This window comes from Hemicordylus capensis, chromosome 6 (genome assembly GCF_027244095.1).
Source record: "Hemicordylus capensis ecotype Gifberg chromosome 6, rHemCap1.1.pri, whole genome shotgun sequence".
Lineage (NCBI taxonomy): Eukaryota > Metazoa > Chordata > Lepidosauria > Squamata > Cordylidae > Hemicordylus > Hemicordylus capensis.
The window spans coordinates 50,052,509-50,074,687 of NC_069662.1; the positions used below are offsets into that span (position 1 = coordinate 50,052,509).

At 44.9% G+C, this 22,179-nt stretch overlaps 1 protein-coding gene across 2 annotated transcripts in view; it reads left to right on the plus strand.

The window, feature by feature from the left end:
- SLC4A1 (solute carrier family 4 member 1 (Diego blood group)) overlaps positions 1-22,179 on the plus strand; it is a 90,857-nt gene that overhangs the window by 21,968 nt on the left and 46,710 nt on the right. For both annotated transcript variants that reach the window (XM_053262395.1, XM_053262394.1), the window contains 3 exons: positions 9,635-9,708; positions 11,082-11,244; positions 14,479-14,614. In XM_053262395.1, coding sequence (XP_053118370.1) covers positions 9,635-9,708; positions 11,082-11,244; positions 14,479-14,614 — 373 coding nt within the window. The remainder of the gene's footprint in view (positions 1-9,634; positions 9,709-11,081; positions 11,245-14,478; positions 14,615-22,179) is intronic.

A 22,179-nucleotide genomic window follows, 5' to 3' on the forward strand; every position in this document is an offset into this window, starting at 1 on the left:
AACCTCTGGCCACTGCTCAAAAGGGCTGTGAGGACGGACGGAGCTCACCTGCCTTTTCCAGCAGACGAGCAGTGGCCATCTGTCCCTCCGCTGTGCCACATGCCCACAGAAGCAGTGGTGTGGCGAAGGCCAGAGCTCGGAGTGGGAGGACTTCCCCCTCCCCCATCCCAGAGTGCCCCACACCATAAGCATGTCACTGCGCTGCCACACATGGGATTAGCGTTGAGTACGCCTTAGAGAAATATATGTATAGATGAGGCACCCTAAGGCCAGGTACAAGAATGTGAGGGCCCAATGCTGATATTCTACCCCTCTCAACTCATTGTTTTAAGGTTTTTACTTTTACTTTTTACTTGTTTGATTGTTTGTTTGTTTGTTTGTTTGATTGATTGATTGATTGATTGATTGATTGATTGCATGTTTTTATGTTGTTGAAAGCTGCCCAGAGATGGAAGTTTGGGGCAGTATAGAAATTCAATAAACAAACCAATAAATATTAACATTTCCCACACTGTCCTATTTGCTGGAGTTAATTTTAAGAGGGTGAACACAGCTATGCTCCCTCCCTCCCTAATTTACTCTACAATGATTTTACTCGCTTCTGCTCTTTGGCTCTTCTATAAGACTAGGCCAACCCTAGGGTGTTTCGCACCCTGGTTGAAGCTGGATTCTGATGCCCCTACCTGCCCCCAGCCCAGAAGGGCAAAGCCCCAGCTTTTTACAGACTGCTCATTTGTAAAGTCAAATGACCAACCTATGCAGATTGACCAGTGAATGAGAGAGTGAGAGAGAGAGAGAGAGAGAGAGAGAGAGAGAGAGAGAGAGAGAGAGTCAGAGTCCCCAGTCTAATCTGGGGGCAAAACTCTAACACTTCAGAGATGAAAAGATCCTGCTGCTAATTTGGAAACGCAGCATTGGAAATGCTGAGGCAGGCAATTCATATTCAAGAGACGGAGTGCAGCTTATGAGACTAGCTGGTTATTGAGAGCTGGAGTTCAATGAGCAAAGATGACTGTGTATTTTGGGGAGCAGAATGTGCAGGCCCTTTGGAGAGCAGGGTGCAGGATTACATATTACATTCTTACACCACTGTGCAGTACTTCAAAAGTGGAATACAAGAGGAAGAGAGAGAATAATTGGCAGTGCTATATTCTGGCACTGTTCATGAACCCTACAAGAATGGGTGCCCTGGGCTACTGCCTGCCTAGTAGATGGGCCTGCCCTGGACTAGGAAGTTATTAAGCTATAACAAGAGCCCTATATTTGGCTGGGTGGGTGCTCTACTCCACTGTATCCTCTACTCCACAAAATACTTAGCCTGATGATTAATTGATAGACTAGCCCTGGTCTTAACCATTAATCTGAACTGTAAGTCATTGCTCGACAATGAACCATTTCTAACCTGGTTAATTTCTTGAAGGCCTCTGGGCTGGTGCCCTCATCCAAGCCAAAGGCCCTTATATTTACTGTCAGCAAAGTTAAGAGTGCTTTTGAATTTATGTATTATGAACACAAGAACCACTTGTGACAGGAATCTGAAGGTGGGGCCAGGGTGTCCTGTCCTGTTGTCAAAAGAGGGGTTTATAGAGCCCAAACTCCGGGAGTCATTTTTCTTTGAGTGTCGGACCGTGGACATTGCCTGTTTTCAGGGTAGGTGGGATAAGGCTGGTGGGGCAGAGTGCAATTATGTTGGACTGTGTAATCAGTACCATGGTCAGAGGGGCGAAAGATAGAAGAGGGTTCAGTCTTATTTTTCTAAAGAAGCAGATGTGCACTTTATTGTGTGGGCAAGAAACCATGGCCATGAGTCAGGGCTAGTTGAAAATTCCCAGAGTCTGGAACATGGAGACAGTTGTTCCCGGGATTGATTGATTGATTGATTTGTTTGTTTGTTTATATGAGAGATGCTGGTTCCAAAGTCTGTTAGGAAATACCAACCTCTAATCTGAAGGCCATTCTCCTTGATCCCTGGAGACACACTCAGTGCTGAGGGAGGTGCACTCTGCACCTTCCCAGGGGCACTAAATCTATTCTTATATCATGCGTTTCATGGTTGAGGTCTGGCATTGAAAACAAGCTGAGCTCTGGCATAAATGAAGCTCTAGGTTCCACATGAGAGTTTAAGTCCCCCAGTGTGAATCCTCATTATGGTAGGCATAACTGGGATAATCTGCCACAAATATCCTGTCGTGAAGAGAACAGTAATGTTTTACAGAATAGTGAAGAATACATTTGGCAGTGACCATTCACAGTGCTGTGCCAAATTGTTGTTTTTTTAGGGTGTGTGTGTGTGTGTGTGTGTGTGAGTTGTTCCTAGATGAAACAGCAAAATGTGCCAATGACATACAGCAGACTAAAAACCCGTACTGGTTGCCTAGTCAGCCATACCCAATTTTACTCAAGTTTAACTTTCCACAAGATAATTTGGTAGATTGATTTTACTCAGTGCTCAGCTTCTGACTGGCCTGATATTTGGAACCAGGAGAGTGAGGAACGTACTGCAGGGGAGGATGGGTGTTGTTTTTTGTTTTTTTGTTTTCCTACTCCTGTAGCACATGACTTGGCTCACTTGCTTGAATCTTCAGCACTGATTTGCTTCACAGGCACTTTTCAGGGGTGCATGTGATCTCTGACTGTGGCCCTGTTGTCTGGATCTTGTAAATTGAACCATGAAGGAACTGGTGGATGGTTGGTCCTGCTTCTGGGTGAAACTAGACAGGAAAGTGGCATTCTTCAAATGACCCTCTTCAAATGAGGGTCTCTACTGCAGATTCTTGGGGTGGCAGCAAGGCAACAAGATGCTTTCCTGCCCCCCACTTTTTTTTTTTTTTTGTAAAGAGAGGGAAAGAGCGGGGGAGGGTGTGTGTAAGGGGGACCACATTTGGTGCCTGGCTTCAGGTGTGCAGAAGCCTTGAGCTACCACTGAACAACCCACATTTGAAGATACAAGGCTGTCATTTTTGCATATAGTTCTGTTCTCAATGCAGTAAATCAGGGGTTCCCAGCAAGGACTACTAGAACCTCTAGAGGTACTTGAAGGGCTCCCAGGGGATACCCAGAGCCCTCCTGTCTCCCCACACTGCAGCTGTGTTATGTGTTCCCAATTTGAGGGTTGCTGGCTTAAAGCTCACACGTCCTCAGCAATGTGTCTGCTGCAGAAGGGGAGGGAGAGGGGTGAAGACCCTCCTCCTCTGCTCCTGATTGACTGGCTATGTTCTGAAGCTCAGCATTCCCCTCCGCTCAGCCTGACAGGCTTCAGAAAATTAGCACTGAGCACTCCCATGGAAATTAATAAGACAAATAAACTTGCCACATTAATTTCCATGGAAGTACTGAGTACTCAGTGCTCATCAGTAAAGCCACCTAATGGCACAGCGGGGAAATGACTTGACTAGCAAGCCAGAGGTTGCCAGTTTGAATCCCCACTGGTATGTTTCCCCAACTATGGGAAACTCCTATATCGGGCAGCAGCGATATAGGAAGGTGCTGAAAGGCATCATCTCATACTGCGTGGGAGGAGGAAAACCCCTCCTGTATTCTACCAAAGTCAACCACAGGGCTCTGTGGTCGCCAGGAGTTGACACCGACTCGATGGCACACTTTGCCTTTACTCATCAGTAATTTAGTCTGGATATAAACAAGCAAGTGGAATAGCCTGTCTTGTAAATGTAACGTGTGTGTGCGTGTGTGTGTGTACATACTCATTAAAAATCTCTATGGGGTACCTGAACTGAAACAGAAGTGATATACTTGCTTAGAAAAGGTTGGAAAGCCCTCCAGTAAATAGAGTGGAGGGGTAGATCTAGGAATGTAAGGAGTGCCTTGTTGAATCAGATGAAGGACCCATCTAGACCTAGTCCCCAGCACCTATGGGAGCTTCCCTCCCAGGACTAAAAGCAACTTTGGGGGCATTATATTTCTGGTAGTCGCAGCACAGGGGGAAGGAGCTAAATCTGCCAACCCTCACCCCTGCAAAGCTATTTTAATCTAAAATGAAAATGCTGGAAGTTCTAGTTAGGCAGTTAGCACCACATGTAGTAACACAACAGCTCACCAAGAACGTCTGGCATCTCACAAGCAGGACACAGAGGGGATGGACTTCCTTTAGTTGTTTATTTCCAAGCATTTTGTGTCTGATAGCCTTTTTCGTCCATGCTGCATATGATGCTGTGTTTTAACAACCAAAATTCTAAGCTATGAGACAAACAGCTTATGAGGAGAGGAGAGCTGGTCTTCTGGTAGCAAGCATGACTTGTCCTCTTAGCTAAGCAGGGTCTGCCCTGGTTGCATATGAATGGGAGACTTGATGTGTGAGCAGTGTAAGATATTCCCCTCAGAGGATGGAGCCGCTCTGGGAAGAGCAGAAGGTTTCAAGTTCCCTCCCTGGCTTCTCCAAGATAGGGCTGAGAGAGATTCCTGCCTGCAACCTTGGAGAAGCCGCTGCCAGTCTGTGTAGACAATACTGAGCTAGATAGACCAATGGTCTGTCTCAGTATATGGCAGCTTCCTATGTAAAAGGCAACATATGCAGAATGAATATACTAATGTTTTTCTGTGAAAAACAATGGCTATGGCGGGAAATGTTGGCTGCTACTCCTGCTTAATGGAAGAAGTGCATGCAAAACAAGAAGTCTTCACTGCCTCCTTGAGATGAAGGTTATTTGGCATGTCATGCAGAATTATTCAATTTGCCCAAGTCATAAATTTAAAAAAGACACAAGGAGGTTTCGTGGCTAAAAAAGGGAGCTGTGAGAGTCAGGAAGGCTGCAGTTCATATATCTGCCCTAAACTCATTGTGGGAGGTGGGGCCGAGGGGGTTAGGTCAACAATTTTCTCTCTCAGCCTCACAAGGCTGTTTTAAGGATGACTGTGAGAATGTAGCTCTATTCAGACATTATGTTGTACAAGTGTGCAGATGCCTATACACTTGTACATGTTTTTGTGTGAATTACTATATCTGCATTTGTATTAAAAGTGAGGTACGGGTCTCTCAAACACATGGTACAGATAAGAAGTGTACTGTGTACTTGGTGTTCAACACAACGTGTGGGTAACACTACCTGCGTACAGATCTGTGTACACTGAACACTTGTCGTGCAAGTGTTGAACATAACGTGCAAACAGAACCAGAGTGTGAGGCACTTGGAGCAGACTACAGCATTATGTACATGCTAAATATTGTTATCATCACCTTGTTGACACTGAGCGCTTTAGACACTTTGACTCACTGTAATTCCATTAGGTAATCTCTACCCACCCACCCATTCTGTATATCTTCTTGTGCATGTATTGGCAAACCTCCAGACTAAATTACTCTACGAGCAGTCCCACTGAAATCATTGAGACAAGTTGACCTGCCCCGTTAATTTCAATGGAACGACTCTTGAGTAATTTAATCTGGAGGACGGCAGTTGTGCTCTTGTAGCATTATCATTTACAGTCGCAGATGTGTTGCCTGGTAGGAGTGTACATACTGCTTGCTTCTACCTATACTCTCCACTTAATGTATTTGTATATAAAGCAAATATTATAACACACCATAAACTTCCAGCGTTCTTCCTCCTCCAAAGGCAATTAAACCCTGCTAGTGCTGTTGTGTGGCCCCGAGATTAGGTATTCTTGTCTCTCTGGTCAAAGAGGGCCCTTGGGCAGGTAACCTCTAGCAGGCTTCCTCCAACTTGGATAGGTCCCAACTTACCTTTGTGTTACCTGTCGGTTAGGGCAGCCAGCAACAGGCGGGGGGGGGGAATGTTCTTGGCACTATGTCCGTTCACTCAGAGACCATGCAGCATTGCTGCCAATTGAGGGGAGGGGACCCCCCTAGCCAGCAGCTTGTGGTTGCTTGCTGGGCCCCGTCTTCCCTGAAGAGCCCCAGGGCAGCACTCAGAAGTGAGCCCTCATGCTGCACTGGGTCAGAGGCGTATCTAGGGAAAATAGTGCCTAGGGCAAGCATTGAAATTGTGCCCCCATCTGACATCTGACACCCATCTTTCAGATAACTTTACCATAATATGAGTGGAAAAATACAAGTCTGAAGGTCACATACGAGTTACATATCTGAATATGTGTACAGTGACTTATATTATATTAAAAAAAATTACCTGTAGCCCCTTCGGGAGCTTCCTAAAGGCTGGGGGGGTATGCAAAGGTTCCCCCTCCCCCTTCTGGCCTCTAGGGCCTCACAGGGACAATTTAAGCATGTGCAGTGGCCATTTTTTACAATATTTTTTTTCCAAAAAATTGCAGCTGAAAACAAAATGGCCACCACGAATGCTCAAATGGCCTCTGTGAGGCCAGGTATGGCCTAGGGCCTCACAGAGGCAATTTTAGCATGCGCGGTGGCCATTTTGTTTTCGGCAGCCTTTTTTTAAAAAAAAAAAATTTAAGAAATGGCGCCCCCCTTCAAGTGGCGCCTGGGGCACGTGCCCTGCCTGCCCCACCCTAGATACACCCCTGCACTGGGTTCTTGGCATTCACCCAGGCCAGAGTGCTGAGTGCTGATGTCTCTGGTGCACCAGCAATGTTCACCGTGCAACATTGCCATAAATAGGTGCTCTTTAATTCTTATTTTGGATTGTCTGAAGTCCTTTTTAAATATAAAGCATTTTAGAATTCTTATCCCATTCCTTAATTAATTAATTAATTAATTAATTAACATTTATATCCCGCTCTTCCTCCGAGGAGCTCAGAACGGTGTACATGCTTATTTTTATCCTCACAACAACCCTGTGAGGTAGGTTAGGCTGAGAGATACATGACTGGCCCAGAGTCACCCAGTGAGTTTCTCATACCGACTCTCAGAAAGATTACTAATGTTCCTGCTCTACAGATTCTGGAATTGGAGTCTGAGGGCTTCTTCACACACGTTACATTGCAAAGGTAATCTGGGTACGTGCCAGAGCAAGGAACAGCCAATCAGGAGTTCCATCCAGCCTGTATTCATAAGTGTCACATGTATTTTTAAAGTACGTGTTTTGAATCACAAATGTTACTTTTTTTAGCATATATTATGGGGGCCCATGATATAATATGATATAAAATATAATCTGATATAAGATATAATTGGAAGCAGAGTGGAGAACTCCTGACCTGCTGAAATTTTCACTTTGCATCAGGACCTCAAGCTATTTTGCTCACTGAGGTAAAAACTAATGTAACCACTGCTGTTCCCTCCCCCTATATTGCCACCATACCCTAGGCCAAGTGTTCCAAACCCTGGGTCACCAGATGTTGTTGGACCACAACTCCCAGCATCCCCAGCCACAATAACCAAAGGCCTTTGGCCATTGTGGCTGGGTACGATGGGAGTTGTAGTTCAACAGTATCTGGGGACCCTGGCCTAGACCATATTGTCTCAAAAGCCTGGTGTGGTGGAGCGAGGGGGAAATAATGTTTTTCCCTGAATAAGCATGGTACCCCTATGAATTTTTTTACCCTAGGAATTCAGCTATGCTGCCTGTTGGGCTGGGCTGGGCTGGCCCTAACAGCTAGTGCTTTTTTCTCTTCTTTGCTTCTTCCTAAATTCACAGTGCTCACCAAAAGGGTGAATAATTCCTTTTAAGATGGGTGATGTTTTTCAGGAATGAAGTGGGAGAGAACACACCTTGCACACAACGCAAATATACAGAAATTTACTTTCCATCATGTAGGTTGAAACACATTTAGGCCACGAGAAAGGGAATGGAATCCAGAAATCTACAATGAATGTATTAGCCATTAAGGCCATGTGTCCAGATAAAGTTATTAACTTTTTATATAGTGAATCTGAAGGACTGCATGCTCCCAAGTGAATCTACCCACCTTATAAACTCTTCAGGGGTGGTAAGGTTCTGTTCTGTGTGCTGATGCCACCTGAGGCCAGGCTGCTATACATGCCAGACATGGGCTTCTTGGTTGTTGCCACCAGGGAAGGAACTTCCTCCTGCAGAGACCCACTCTCTCACCTTCCTCACAGCATTTTGTAGGTAGTTTGACCTCTTCATTTTACTTGAGTATTTGGGCCATGAGGAGATTTTGGTGGTGTGTTAGCTGCTGCCCAATGACTTGTGTTTTGTTTTGTTTTTTACTCATCTCCTATGTTCGTTTTTACTTGGTATTTATTTTTCCAGTTTTTCTGTTATTGTATTTGTTTTAAACTTGGTGGAAATCACCTTGGTTCAGTTAATGAAAGATGGCCTAAAAATACAAACAACCAATCAGTCAATCAATAAAGTGTTTAGGATCTGGGCTAAGTCACGTAGCTCTCTGGGGCGCTTTCCAGATTAGACCCTGCAATGGGGTCACAAAGTATCTCTGAATTGTGCTTCCGCACTTCCTGTGTTGTGGCACCGTAGTCTCCACGCAGACAGAGGGTGCCGTTCATATTTCCAATGCCTGTTTTCGAATTTAATTGCTGCGATATAGGGCTATAATCTTGTACATCCAGTGTAAAAAAGTTGCTCCCTCCCCCCCCGCCGGGGTTGTTAGTTTTCGCGAGACTGCTCCCCCTGCTGCTGCTTTGCTGTTTATGCTTTGAATGCGGAAGCATTTTGCCACTGTTGAGCGGCTAATTGGAAAGTGCCTGGGAGGCCTTTGCAAGACCCTGAGGCTGCTCACATGAGCAGCCCTACACAAGCTTGGGCAGCCCTACCTGGGTAGGGCTGCATGTGTGAACCGCCAGGATTGAGGCCGATCCTGGTGCTCCTTCCCTGGGTAGCTTGAAATTCTCACCCAGCCTTTTACCTGTTTAATAGGGTGCAAGAGCACTCTTTTACCATGTCTGGGATCGTGTGTCTGCTCGGGTAGCTTGCAGAAAGCCAGGTACCTAGAGCACCCGGCTTGAGGGGAAATCCGTCAATACACCACACTCGTCACGCAATGTATTTAGGGATCTCAGGAGGCCAGGATACACTTTCCCAGCCTCCAGATGGCCACATGGCTCTCGGGAGAGCAGCTCAGGTGAGAGCCCGAGCTGTGCAGCCAGGAGACGGCCAGGACAACAAAAAGATCTTCTGGGGAGAAGGTAAGCTTGATCTAACTTGCCCTCCCCACTTGACTGCAATGGTCGTGAGACTGACCTTCCTATGCCTAACTTACTAGTCCTTCAGGACTGATTGTACTAGACCGCCAGCCTAACCTACTAGTCCATGAACCAGGCCCACAAATTTTGGCCATCGGTACCCTCTCAGGGGATGAATGTTCATTATGATTTGGGGCAACATTTACTGCTCTAGAGATGGAAAACAGGTGATTGCATCGTTGCACGGACAGCTTTCTCTGTATTATCACCCCCTCGTTATCCCTACCCACAAATGTCCAGGGTGACATTGCAGTCATTTATGCACAGAGGAAAGGGTTAGGGTCAGGGTTAGGGTAACAATTAACAAATTATTGTCCTCTCTACATGGAGTAATATTTGGAGGACATTCTTGCCAATTTTTATGTCCATTCCTTTCACATCAATAAAATTGTATCGTAATTTTTTTGTTTAAAAAACTTTAAAAATCTTTTAAAATACCATTGCGTATTTGGCTGCTCGAGGCCCGATGGTCAGGACAACAAACGCATGACAACACACTGAAAGCTGAAAGTATTGCAATGCTATCACCTATAATACAGAATAAATAAACAAATAAAATACTTTCCTTCTTGACAGGTAACTCTGACGAGATCCTACCAAACGTGCCGGCTGCCCATACACAACCCAACATCCAGCAAGCAGCCCATGAGGTATGTTCCTAGAGCCTGGAGAGATTTGAGTTCTGGTTCTGGATTATGGAGGTAGAATGGGAAGATTTACAGCCAGTCCAGGACCAGCAAGGACCTACTGCCTCACCAGCATTAGGGGGCCCACTGAGGGTACCTTGCTTGAAATCCTGGATCTAGCCATACAGTTGGCTTACCATGGTGCTGGAGATTCCAAACAACTCTATGTAGTTGCAGCTGCAGGGTCGAAGCCCCCACTGTACGAATGGGTTCAAAGAACCCGGGCCGCCAGTTTAAAAGGCCACCAAAGCCCACAGGGGGGCATGGCTCGGGCTCCGGAAGAGGCCTGAACAAACTCTCCCCTGCCCATGCCTGGGCTCTGGAGAGTCCCAAGCAAGCTCTCCCCCCCATCCATTTCAGGCAGTGTTTGCTGCCTGACAGCCTTTCTCTCCCTTTCTCTCCCTCGAGACAGGGAGAGAAAGAGAAATAAATAACTTCCTCCCTTGCTGGAGGGATAGAAAGGGAAATAAAGACTGTCAGGCAGCAAATGCTGAAATAGACAGGGGGTGGGGCTTGCTCGGGCTCTCCAGAGCCCGAGCTACGCCCCTGTGCATGTGACGTCACATTCATGGGATGTCTTTACAGGGGCCACTGGGCGGGGCAGGACACATGCCACCATTCAGCTGGCTCCACACCTGTGCAGCTGCCATGTCTATGATTCTTATTTGTAACCTTTGCCAGGTCCATTCCCTGCCCATCTAATTATATCTTCCAATGATGAGTCTGGAAGCCATAAGTCGTGTACTCTGATGTTGTTCCTAGCTCTAGGTGGGGCCAACACAGTAAAGGCTGCAGGGAAATGGGGCCATAGCTCAGTGGTAGAACATCTGCTTTACATGCAGAAGGTCCCAGGTACAATCCCTGGCATCTCCAGGTATGGCTGGGAAAGACTCCCGCCCGAAACCTTGGAGAGCTGCTGCCACAAAGTGTAGACAGTACTGAGCTAGATGAATGAATGGTCTGACTCAGTATAAGATAACTTCCTGTGTTCACTCTATGCTCATCCCCTATGTAAAGGCCTTGAGTCCATCACCACTCTAGGATTCCAAACCCACACACACCTGACTACACGAGACTCTTCTAGTAGCTAAAATAAACTGAGCAAATGAAGTGCAAATATACAAAAGTGTTTGGCATAGCTTGTATAGGTTGATGGGGGAAAGATATGTATTCGAATTCAACAGGTTAAGCTGTTGCTCCGTCCCACCAGTGCATCTTCACGCTGGGAGAGGTTTTGACTGTTGCCTGTTACGTCATTGTTAAAGGCACAGAGAGCCTGAAAAAAGGGAAACGAAAAAATGGCAAACATAGTACTATGCTTTTCCCACCCTCCCTAGGCATATGTGGAATTTCATGAACTGTTAATGGACAAGAATGATGAGTTCCGCTGGGTCGAGGTCTCTCATTGGATCAGTCTGGAAGATGGGCATTGGGACAGGCCTCGCCTCTCACATCTCACTTTCCAAAGCCTTTTGGATGTACGCAAGGCTTTTGCCAAAGGTAAGGAAAGAAGCTGCTAGGACTCTGGAGCAGTATTCTCTTTAATTTTTTAAAATCTATGTGCGGAATGAGTTTTGTTCTGGGCGGCAGTCTCAAAACAGTCTGTGTGCACATGCATTCAGAGTGGGGTCTTCCTGATTCTACCTGAGTGGGATCTAAAATTAACTGAGCAGACATCAAAAAATGTGTGAGCCCGCACGCACACACACACGCCTTAGAGGGAACACTGCTCTGGAGTGAAACAGCTTAGGCCCTGGGTATTTAAGAGAATGTCTTCTTCGCCACAATCCCACCCACCCCCCGCCCTTTGAGGAGAGGTTTGACTACAGTTACCACTGGCTTGTCTGGTGGCCGTACAAGGATGGGCCTTCTTCATTGCTGCCCCGAGGCTTTGGAATGGGCTCCCTATTGAAATAAGAGCCTCCTCATCTCTGACCATAAAAGCCTCCCCGTCTCCCCATCTTTTTAAAAGGCCGTGAAGACTCATCTGTTCACCCAGGCTTTTAATCAGATTTATCGTTTTTAATCGTTTTAAACAGTTTTAACATTGAGTTAAATTGTAAATTGTTTTAATGTTTTAATTCTGTTTTAATTTGAACTGTTTTTATTGTAAATCGCCCAGAGAAATGAGTTTTGGATGGTATACACATATGTTAAATAAATACATATTGGAATGTTGAGGAATTGCAACATCCCATGCATCAACTGGCCCTCAGGCTGCATATGAGTGATTGTTTTGTAGGAAATCTGGAGTGTTCCCTGTCACAGTGCTCCCTTTGCCCTGAACTCAGTTCTGTACTAACTGTTCTCACAAAATGAGTGGGGAATGGGAGCTTCACCAGACAAGGCAGAATCTTTTGCTTTGGAGGAAAACATATTTTTTGAGAAGTTTAAAACCATGCATATTTATTTGAGCAAAGACACAAAGAAAAATAAACTATAAAATGATGGCTGACATCATGTGAAAGTCTAATCTGGACAGAATACATCAGTGCTGCCATTGCTGTGGACACAGAAGCAGCAGCGTTGCTGTTTCTGACTGATGGACACACAAGCAACAACATCCCCTGCAGTTTCTCCCATTGTGGTGAATGGGATAAACTGTGGGGATGCTGCTTGCACAGTGCACGTGTTGGTCGGAAACAGCAGTGTTGCAAGTTCCATGTCCACAGCAGTCAGAAGTGCACCTAGGTCATTTTGGGGCCTGGACCTAAAGGCCTTTAAAGGCCCTCACCCCGCTGCAAGTTAAGCATCGTTTTTTAACATGTAGGTTCTTGAGGGCACAAACCACACCACCCAGGGAAGACTAAAGAGGGCCCCCAGGCTGTGTGGAGGCCCTGGACTTCGGCCCCAAAGTCCAGCAGTAAGAGTGTCTCTGGCAGCAGTGGCGGCACTGATGCCTTCCATCCCTATTTGACTTGCACCACACAGCATGTCAGCCATGGTTCGTATGGTGGGCTGCTGCTGTGAGGGGAAGGAGGTAACTTTCTGTTCTCAGTTATGTAGGACTACATGGGTACACAACAAACAGCACAGTGGAGGAAGATTCACTCTTATGGCTAGATAGTGCCAACTTTATTGTGGAGATAGCAAAGAGCCTGCATACCATGTTGAGCTGAAACTAACTTCAATCTTCCCTTTCCAGACCTTCCCTTTCTCCCCCACACAGTGCCACCTAGTGGCCCCAAACTATCTATCTATCTATCTATCTATCTATCTATCTATCTATCTATCTATCTATCTATCTATCTATTTATTTATTTATTTAGAAACATTTGATATACCACCCACTCCAAAGACTCTGGGCGGTGTACAAAAACATTACCACAGAACCCAGCCTCTTTGGGGACAGGGCATTATTTTTATTTTGTTGTCAAATACACTTTCAGCCCCTGCACTGCTATCTGGAGAACTGTGTTGGTTCCTGAGAACACAAGTTTCTCTCTCATGGTCTGAGGGGTGCTTTCAGATTACCTAGGACCAAATTACACAGGATATGAGAGGTCTGTAATCAGATCTGGTATTTTTATGTTCTTTCCTCTTAAAGCATGTATGGAGTGGGTGTGGGCTCTGAATTTTATTGGAATCTTGGCACCGGGAAGAGAGTGGTTGTGTTAACACTTCTCCCGTGCCATTTCCCCAATCTAAATCAATCCCTACCAGCTATTATTAGACTAAGAGCAGAAAAAATATAAGTGCTTTTTTCTAACAATAGTTTGGAGGAATTTGCAGAACAATCTTAGGCCTATCTACCCAGAAGTAAGTCCCATGGGGTTCAATAGGTCTTTTTTGTTCTAGATCAGGGGAAAAGTATAGAAGAGAAAGGATTACCCACTTACCCCAGTAAGTGCTCTGAAGATATGTGGAGTCCTCTACACCTGCTTTAAGGAGTGAGGGGTAACCCCCTTAAATAAATAATAAAAACGGCAGGAGATTCCTACATTACATGTGATTTGGCACCAGAACAGATGTTTTAAAACGATGTTGATGACAATGTCTAAGGCTCCGAAAACATTTATCTCCTATGGCATTTTAATATTAATAATAAAAAGGATGAGTGTGTGTGTGTGTGAGTTCACATGCACATGCATGCAGAAAAAATGCATATCTTTCACCCATCCCACAACAAGCTCAACTTTAATGAAAGATTCCGGGCTCTCAGTAGCAAAGGAATAAAAACAGTGCGTTTATGTTGAGGGGGGCGGAATTTAAAAATAATGTGGAAAGACCTCTAATTTTGTCCTTCTTCAATTTATTTTATTTTTTTAATTTAACATATTTCTATACTGGGTGGTTTACAATTAAAAATCACTTAAACATTAAAATCAATTAAACAATTTAAATCATTTAAACATTAAAATCATTAACATTAAAATAATTTAAATCCCAACATTAAAAGTATTGAAAATGTAAATCTAATTAAAAACTTGGGTGAATAAATATGTCTCCAGTGTCTTTTTAAATGTTGTCAGAGATGGAGAGGCTCTTATTTCAACAAGGAGCTCATTCCAAAGCCCAGGGGCAGTAATGGAGAAGGCTCATCCCAGAGTAGCCACCAGACGAACTGGTGGCAACCGCAGAAGAACCTCTCCAGATGATCTTAACAGGCAATGGGGCTCATGGTAAAGAAGATGTTCTCTTAAATATCCAAGGCCTAAGCTGTTAAATATTAGCATGATGCTCTTCTGAATTGTCAGATGTTCTCCATTATATTCCCTCTTTCTGCATCTCTAGGAATTGTTCTTCTAGACCTGCCAGAGAGCAGTCTACCTGATATTGCCAATAAGGTGATTGATGAAATGATCAACAAACTGAAGCTCAAACCAGAGGACCGAGGGGAAGTCCTAAGAGCCCTCCTACTACAGCACAGGTATTATTGCCACGTGCTCTTCTAACAAGATGATGAGGCTGTTCTCACGAGCAGCCAAGACCAGGCTAGGGCCGCTAACCTGTAGAAGCAGACTGGCTCCCAGAGGCACCTCAGCAGCAAACCCACCAAAGGAGCCCATCTCTTAAACAGGGTTAAGAGAGCCAGCACTCCCTTTGGTGTGTTGACTTGACCGTGTGTCAGCACCAGCTGCTTTCAGGCTTTCAGCTGGTGCTAACACACTGAAGGGTGTCTGTCTCTGGGAGAATCTGCACAATGCACCACACACTCACACAGTGCATTGTGGAATTTCTGGGGGCCATGACTATGTGTGGGGCCATGACTATCCCTGGGGCAGCGGCGGACCGTATGGGCTTGCGATGCACGTGCCCAGACAGTCCTTGGCAATCATATGTGGGGAAGGTGGGCATCTGCAGTCTTCTCCACTGCCCACCCACAACCCCATCCACCCAGTCATGAGAATGACCTTGATATTTCTCCAACTGGAGTTCAGAAGCCATGTGGAATCAACGGAATCCCTCTAGTCCTTCCCGGGTTAGGCAATCTCAGTGAGCCACAATGGAATTGCTCCTCATTTGGGGCAGAGGGGGTGTTTTCCCCCTCCTTGACAGCCCCACATTCTTTCCAGCCCCCCATTCTCTCATCAAACATACAATCTCTTCTTCTCTGTCTTTCTCTCTTTGTGTGTCTCTTGCTTGAATATTGCTCTTGCATTGCTTGCCAGTAGATGGCATTGGCTGTTGGTCTTTTTAGCCTACTTTCTAGTAGGCTTATGAGATCACCCGGCATTCTGTGTGTGTGTCTGTGTGTCCCCCGCCATCAGCTTCGCAACACCTAGACCAATATGAACCAAATCGGGTACAGTTGTAGGGAAAAATAGGGACACCTCAACGGCGTAGTTTGTGATGATCCCCGATCCTCCCCGATCCAAGGTGATGGATGTGTAAACCTTTGAAGCATAAGTGGGCTAACTTGTGAACTGCTGAACCAATTTGAACCTAATTTGCTACAGCTGTAGGGACACATAGGAATGCCCTAATGGTGTGGTATGTGATGATGTCATCCACTTCAATTCAAGATGGCGGCTGCGTGAACACCTGAGGCGCAAGCAGGCTAATTTGTGGACTGCCTAAACAATCTGAACCAATTTTGGTACAGTTGCAGTGAGTGATACACAGGGACACTTCAATGGCATAGCCTGTGATGATGTCATGTCATCCACCCTGATTCAAGATGGTGGATACGTAAACTTTTGAGGCACAAGTGGGCTAACTTTTGAACCATAAAAACAAAACAACAGATCCTGATATTATAACAAAACAAACAAAAAACAAAAACAAAAAAAACACCCACCACTAAATATGTGAATATAAATTATATTGGAAGTAGATCAATAATTTATATATAGTGATCTGGATATATATAAATAAGATGTAATGACCAAACATGTATAACAATACATATGTACAAACAGAACAATAATATTGAAAACTAGGGGACCACAAGAGCTATCCAGTATTATACGCTATTTCAATGTGTCTTTTTCAAGTGTCCTATAAGTTCAATCAATCTTCGATAAGTGCCAGTGATGGTGTTTTGCTACTGTTTTTCTGTTGGACATTTGAGTATTTCTCAGCGGAAATCCATCCCTGGTTTCCCGTCATCTGTCCATTCTTTCTCCTCGAAGGTTTGTGAACCGCCAAACCGATTTAAACCAAATTTGCTACAGCTGTAGGGACACATGGGGAAACCTCAATGGCATAGTTTGTGATGATGTCTTCTACCCCAAACCAAGATAGCGGACGCGTGAATGTTTGAGGTGCAAGTGGGCTAACTTGTGGACTGTCTAACCAATTTGAACCAAATTAGGTACAGTTGTAGTGAGCGACACACAGGGACACCTCAATGGCATAGTTTGTGATGAGGTCATCCACCTTGATTCAAGATGGCAGACGTGTATACTTTTGAGGCAAGTGGACTAATTTATGAACCACTTAACCAATTTGAACCAAATTTGCTATAGCTGTAGGGACACATAGGGACACCTCAACCACATAGTTTGTGATGACATCATCCACCCCGATTCAAGATGGCAGAATCGTAAACATTTGAGGTGCAATTGAGCTAACTTGTGAACCACCTAACCGATTTGAACCAATTTGCTACAGCTGTAGGGGTACATAGGGATGTCCAAATGGTGTGGTGTGTGATGATGTCATCCACTCTAATTCAAGATGGCGGCCACATAAACATCTAAGATGGAAGCAGGTGAATTTCTGGACTGTCTAACCAATTTGAACCAAATTAGGTACAGTTGCAGTGAATGACACACAGGGATACTTCAATGGCATAGCCTGTGATGATGTCATCCACCCTGATTTAAGGTAGCGGATGCATAAACTTTTGAGGTACAAGTGAGCTAACTTGTGAACCGCCTAACTGATTTGAACCAAATTTGCTACAGCTGTAGGGGCACATGGGGAAACCTCAATGGTATAGTACCCCAAACCCAAGATGACAAATGTGTGAATTTTTGAGGCACAAATGCACTAACTTGAGGACTGTCTAACCGATTTGGACCAAATTTGGTACAGTTGTAGTGAGTGACACACAGGGACACTTCAATGGTGTAGTTTGTAATGATGTCATCCATCCCGATCCAAGATGGCGGACACACGAACATTTGAGGTAAATACCCTCTTAGGGTATTCAGTGGGATTCTTTTCCCCCAAATGAAGTAATTACCATACATACGTACTTCCCAAATTGCATATTTAGGGCCCCAGTACCAATCAGAACCTGCCTTTCTTTTCTCCCCCCCCAAGGGTGGGCAGGGGCTAGCCCTGCCCCCAACCAATCAGAAGTCAAAATAGCTTACAGGCACCTATTCTAAACAATAGCCAGCAAACTAGGCCATCCCAGTCAATTGATTTCCCAGGGTCCTTCTAGGCAGGCTGAGTAGACTCTCTGGAGATCTGTGTGCAAAATGGGAACACTCAGTCTGCTAACAGATGGAGTTCAGGAGGTAGGAGCCCTGGCTACCTTTCTCCACCCTCCCCCTCTCCAGAGGGTAGCCAGCCTTTTTCTCCTCACTCAGCATCCCAACAAAGCCCTCAGGAAGCATTGGATTTCTCCAGGATTCGCTTAGAGATCTTTTCTTTTTTTCTTTTTAAAAATGTCACTAGCAGTTTTTGCACATTCAGAGATCTAGAGAATGAGGGGGCAAGTGGAGGACAATGGTGGACTGGCACTTCCTCTGGGTAGTTCTTTTACTGAGAGGCAAACAAGCAAGCAGCCAGTTAGGGTTAAAACACCTTTACAGATGACTATAACCATGAGCTAGTTCTTTATAACTTAGGGTTGGACCTGCCTTCTATTAGTCCCACCTATGGTAACCCTTGGCTCTCTCCCCTCCCCTCCCCTCCGCCCCCGACCAACCGCAAGAGGCAGCTGCTGGCACCACTGATAAGCTGAATTAGTAGAAGCTGGGGTAGGTTGATATGCAAGAAGGTACTGAGTAGAAGAGACTTCTAAGGAGCTCAGAGGGTCTCCAGATCACAGTGTAATATGGACCAGCCCCAGCCCTCTTCCAGGTTGAAGTTGGGAGGGGTGAGGGATTGTGCTCAATATGAGCAGCACAAGTTTGGGAGAAGGGTTAGGGTTTGTCATACCCACCAAAGTTTCTTTCATCTGGTTTTCCACATGGGTGGGAGTTGCATAGAAGCAGTACTGCATATAGGTGCTACCCTTATCAAGGGGAGCATCCTTCCAGCCTCAGCTGAGCAAAGGGGTGAGAACAGAAGGATGATTGTCTTGGTAAGGGTAACAAGCATATACTATTTGTATGCAACTCCCAGCCAGCCGGAAAACCAGATGAAGCAGAGCCTAGGAGATTCCATAGCCAGGCAGTAGAGAAAGCTGGGACCACTGAATTCCATTTTAATCTATGGGATTTGCTGCCACAAGATGTGGTCATGTGGTGATGAGTACTAGTTTAGATAGGTTTGAAAGGAGATTGAACGCCTTCATGGAGAAAAAGTCTATCAATGGCCATTTCTCTTCATGGCTCTTGGCTACCTCCAGGTTCAGAAACAGGATGCCTCCGAATACCAGTTTGCAGGAGAACAATGGCTGGGGAAGCAGTATGTCTTCATTTCCTGCTTGTAGGCTTTTCAAAGGCATCTGGATGGCCAGTGTGCAAAACAGGATGCTATACTAGGGCCTTGGCCTGATCCAGCAGGGCTCCTTATGTTTTGGGCAACATTTTAACAATGGAGATGCCTTCTAGATTGTCTAGTTCAGAGCTTTCCAACCCTGAACTAGGCTGCCCAGATGTTATTGGACTACAAGAAGCCTCCATTATAGCTGGGAATGATGGGAACTGTAGTTCAACAACATCTGGGGAATCAAGCTGGGGAACTCTGGTCTAGTCTTGTGGAGGAAAGGGGGCCTCTGCCCTATGGTTTATCGGGCTGGTTCACACAATCAATCTAATGTTGGCTCTGCAGGAATCTAGAGGTTCCTGTGGCTCACGCACTCCCATAGAGCAATTGTGCAAACTCAGAAATTTCCCCTGATCTCTGGTTGGCAACACACTAATCTGATGTCAAGCCAAGTTCAAATATAAAATTATGTATCTCAGCATCATGTAAGGTTAGCGCATTGTCACTCAGATATGGGGGGAAATTTCTGGGTTTGCATGATTGTTCTATGGGAGTGCGCATGCTACGGGAACTTCTAGATTCTCACAAAGCTAATATTAGATTGATCGTGTGAACCAGCCCATAGGAAGGAGAGTAGAGTATGCTCACTAGTACAGCTGTTGGGTATGCAAGAGTGGCAGCAGGGTCAGTGGTGGGTGCAGTGTGCTCTTACCCCTGGACTTCAGGGCTGAAGTCCAGGGCCTCCACACCCTCTGGGGCTCCCCAAATCTTCCTTCGCCTGTCCCAGGTGGTGGGGTCGCTGTTGGCCTGCACTGTGCCAGGTGCTTGAGAGACAGAGTGGGGAGTGAGGAAAGAGATATGTGGGATGGGGATATGTTACATTGTGTGTTGAAATGTTTCTGCTACTGCATATCTGCATAAATATACCCAGTGTGTTAAAAATACTGTATTTGTCAGGGTATGTGTGTCTGTGTATGTGTGTGTGGGGTTAATGCTTAATGTGCAGTGGGAGAGGGGCCTCCAGCGGGGGGTGGGCGCTCCAAAGGCCTTTAGGTCCAGGCTCCAAATTCACCTAAGTGCACCTCTGGGTGGGTGGGTAGGTCTCTATCTGGAGCTGGAAGAGCTGAAGCCATTTCTCTAGCTGTAGCCAGGCAAAGAAGTGTTATAAAGTAACGGAAAACCCTCTAGTCTAAGTCATCAGTCTTCAGTTCAGCAGTATCCTTAACTTGGTAGCTTCTAATCAGCTGCTATGTTCTACTCCTTTTATATATCTATATCTATATCTATGTCTATGTCTATGTCTATATCTCTATCTATCTATCTATCTATCTATCTATCTATCTATCTATCTATCTATGCCATTTTATTTATTTATTTATATCTGTGTAAACTGCATTGGAAACTTAGTTGAAAAGAGGTATAGAAATATTCATTGTATTGTATTGTATTGTATTTTACTCTTGGGGTAGTAGCACTAGATAGAATTTGGAGCACGCCCACTCTTGGCCTGAGGTGGTGATGAGTTATAGCTTTTCACATGTTCTTCATACATACAATGAAAGTGCATGGGGGGAGCATTACGACAGCAAGCTTCCCCCCCCCAAAAAAAACCCCATACCTGTTCATTAAAATGTCTAAAAATATGTCTGCATGGACAGGAACCCTGGGAAAGCAGAGTTCCCATATTTACAGAGAAGAGCCCTCTACTTGTACCATTATGCATGGCAAGATCTTTCTATACCTTTCAGTTGACACCTGTAGGTTAGGGCACAGCCTGTCATCACAACGGCTCCACACTTGTGCTCTTTGTACCCACAAATACTGTGTGACTTATATCACACGGGAGTCTGTGGTATAGAATGAGCTTGCCTTCAGAAGTTCATGCTCTTTCCAAAAACACAGCATCCCTAAGAATTATTTTAACAAATAATTTTAATGTTCTAAAAGGGGGGGGGGGATCTATGAAGTCATTTAATATTTAAACATCCAGAAAATGCAAAGATTCAGAAATGTACAGATTTCCACACATTTAAATAAAGGTGTGGATAAAGAAGCCAAGTTGAAAACTGGGGGGGGGGGGATCTTATTTCTGTGGGGAGAGGAAGGGACAGATTTCCCCGTTGCTCTGAGGGCAAAATTTCAAGCAAACTTAGGTCCTCTGAACAGGGGCGTATCTATAGGGGGGCAGGGGGGGCACATGCCCCGGGCACCACTTGAAGGGGGGCGCAATTTCATAAAATTAAATAATTTTAAAAAATGGCCACCAAAAACAAAATGGCCACTGGGCATGCTCAAATGGCCTCTGTGAGGCCCTAGGGCATGCCATGCCTCGCAGAGGCCATTTGAGCATGCACAGTGGCCATTTTGTTTTCAGTGGCCATTTTTTTTAAAAAAACATTTTTTAAAAAATGACCACTGCAAATGCTCAAATGGTGCCTGTGAGGCCCTAGAGGCCAGTGGGAGGAGGGGGAAACTTTGCAGACCCCCCACAGCCTTTAAGATGTCCCCCGAAGGGGCTACAGGTAATTTTTTTAAAAAAAATTAATATAATATGTCACTGTACACATATTCAGATTGGCACTATGTACAGAGAATAAGGGCTTGTGAATACTGAGCTGAAGTTTATGAGCTAAGATTGTATCCATTTGCTCTTACTTTGCTTCTTGTGATAAGTGAGTTAAATGTGATGTCTTAATAATATGGCTATTAATGGTCAGTTTGTCTTTGAATCAATGTGAAATCCTTAGTATTAAGGCCCACTGGGAGTCTCTTGCTCTTTCTCTCATTTTTACTGTCTTTCTGAAATACTAGAATATATTCCAAACAGTGACAAAGTTTACGCTGCATATCGTTTAATTATTTTCAGAGTATCTGGGAAAAGTCAAATTCTCCATTTATTTTTAAAACTTATGTAATCGTGATGCTACAATGCATAGCAGAGAATTAGAAAGGCACTTCTTTTAGTTTTTCCAAGTACAACTCCGCATAATATTTGGGGATTTCATGAGCCCCAGCATACTGAAATTTGTCGTTTTCAAGCATTTTAACCTGAGCTATCCAAACAAATTAATGATAGCCCCACAATTTGGATAGTTTTAAAAAATAAATCTGAATTGGTAGATAGGAGCTTGACCACATGTATGATATTGGTAATTTTTGAAATTTTTGAAATTTTTGAAATTTTTGAAATTTTTAAAATAAAAGTTTTCTGAAACATGTGTGTCAGTCAAATGTATGTTGGGGGCACAGCGGGGGGGGGGCGCAATTTCAGTGCTTGCCCTGGGCACCGTTTTCCCTAGTTACGCCACTGCCTCTGAAAGTCGTGTGGGAGATGCTGAGCCCAGTGAATGTGGGCGCTAAACTCTTTTGATAATTTCACATGTA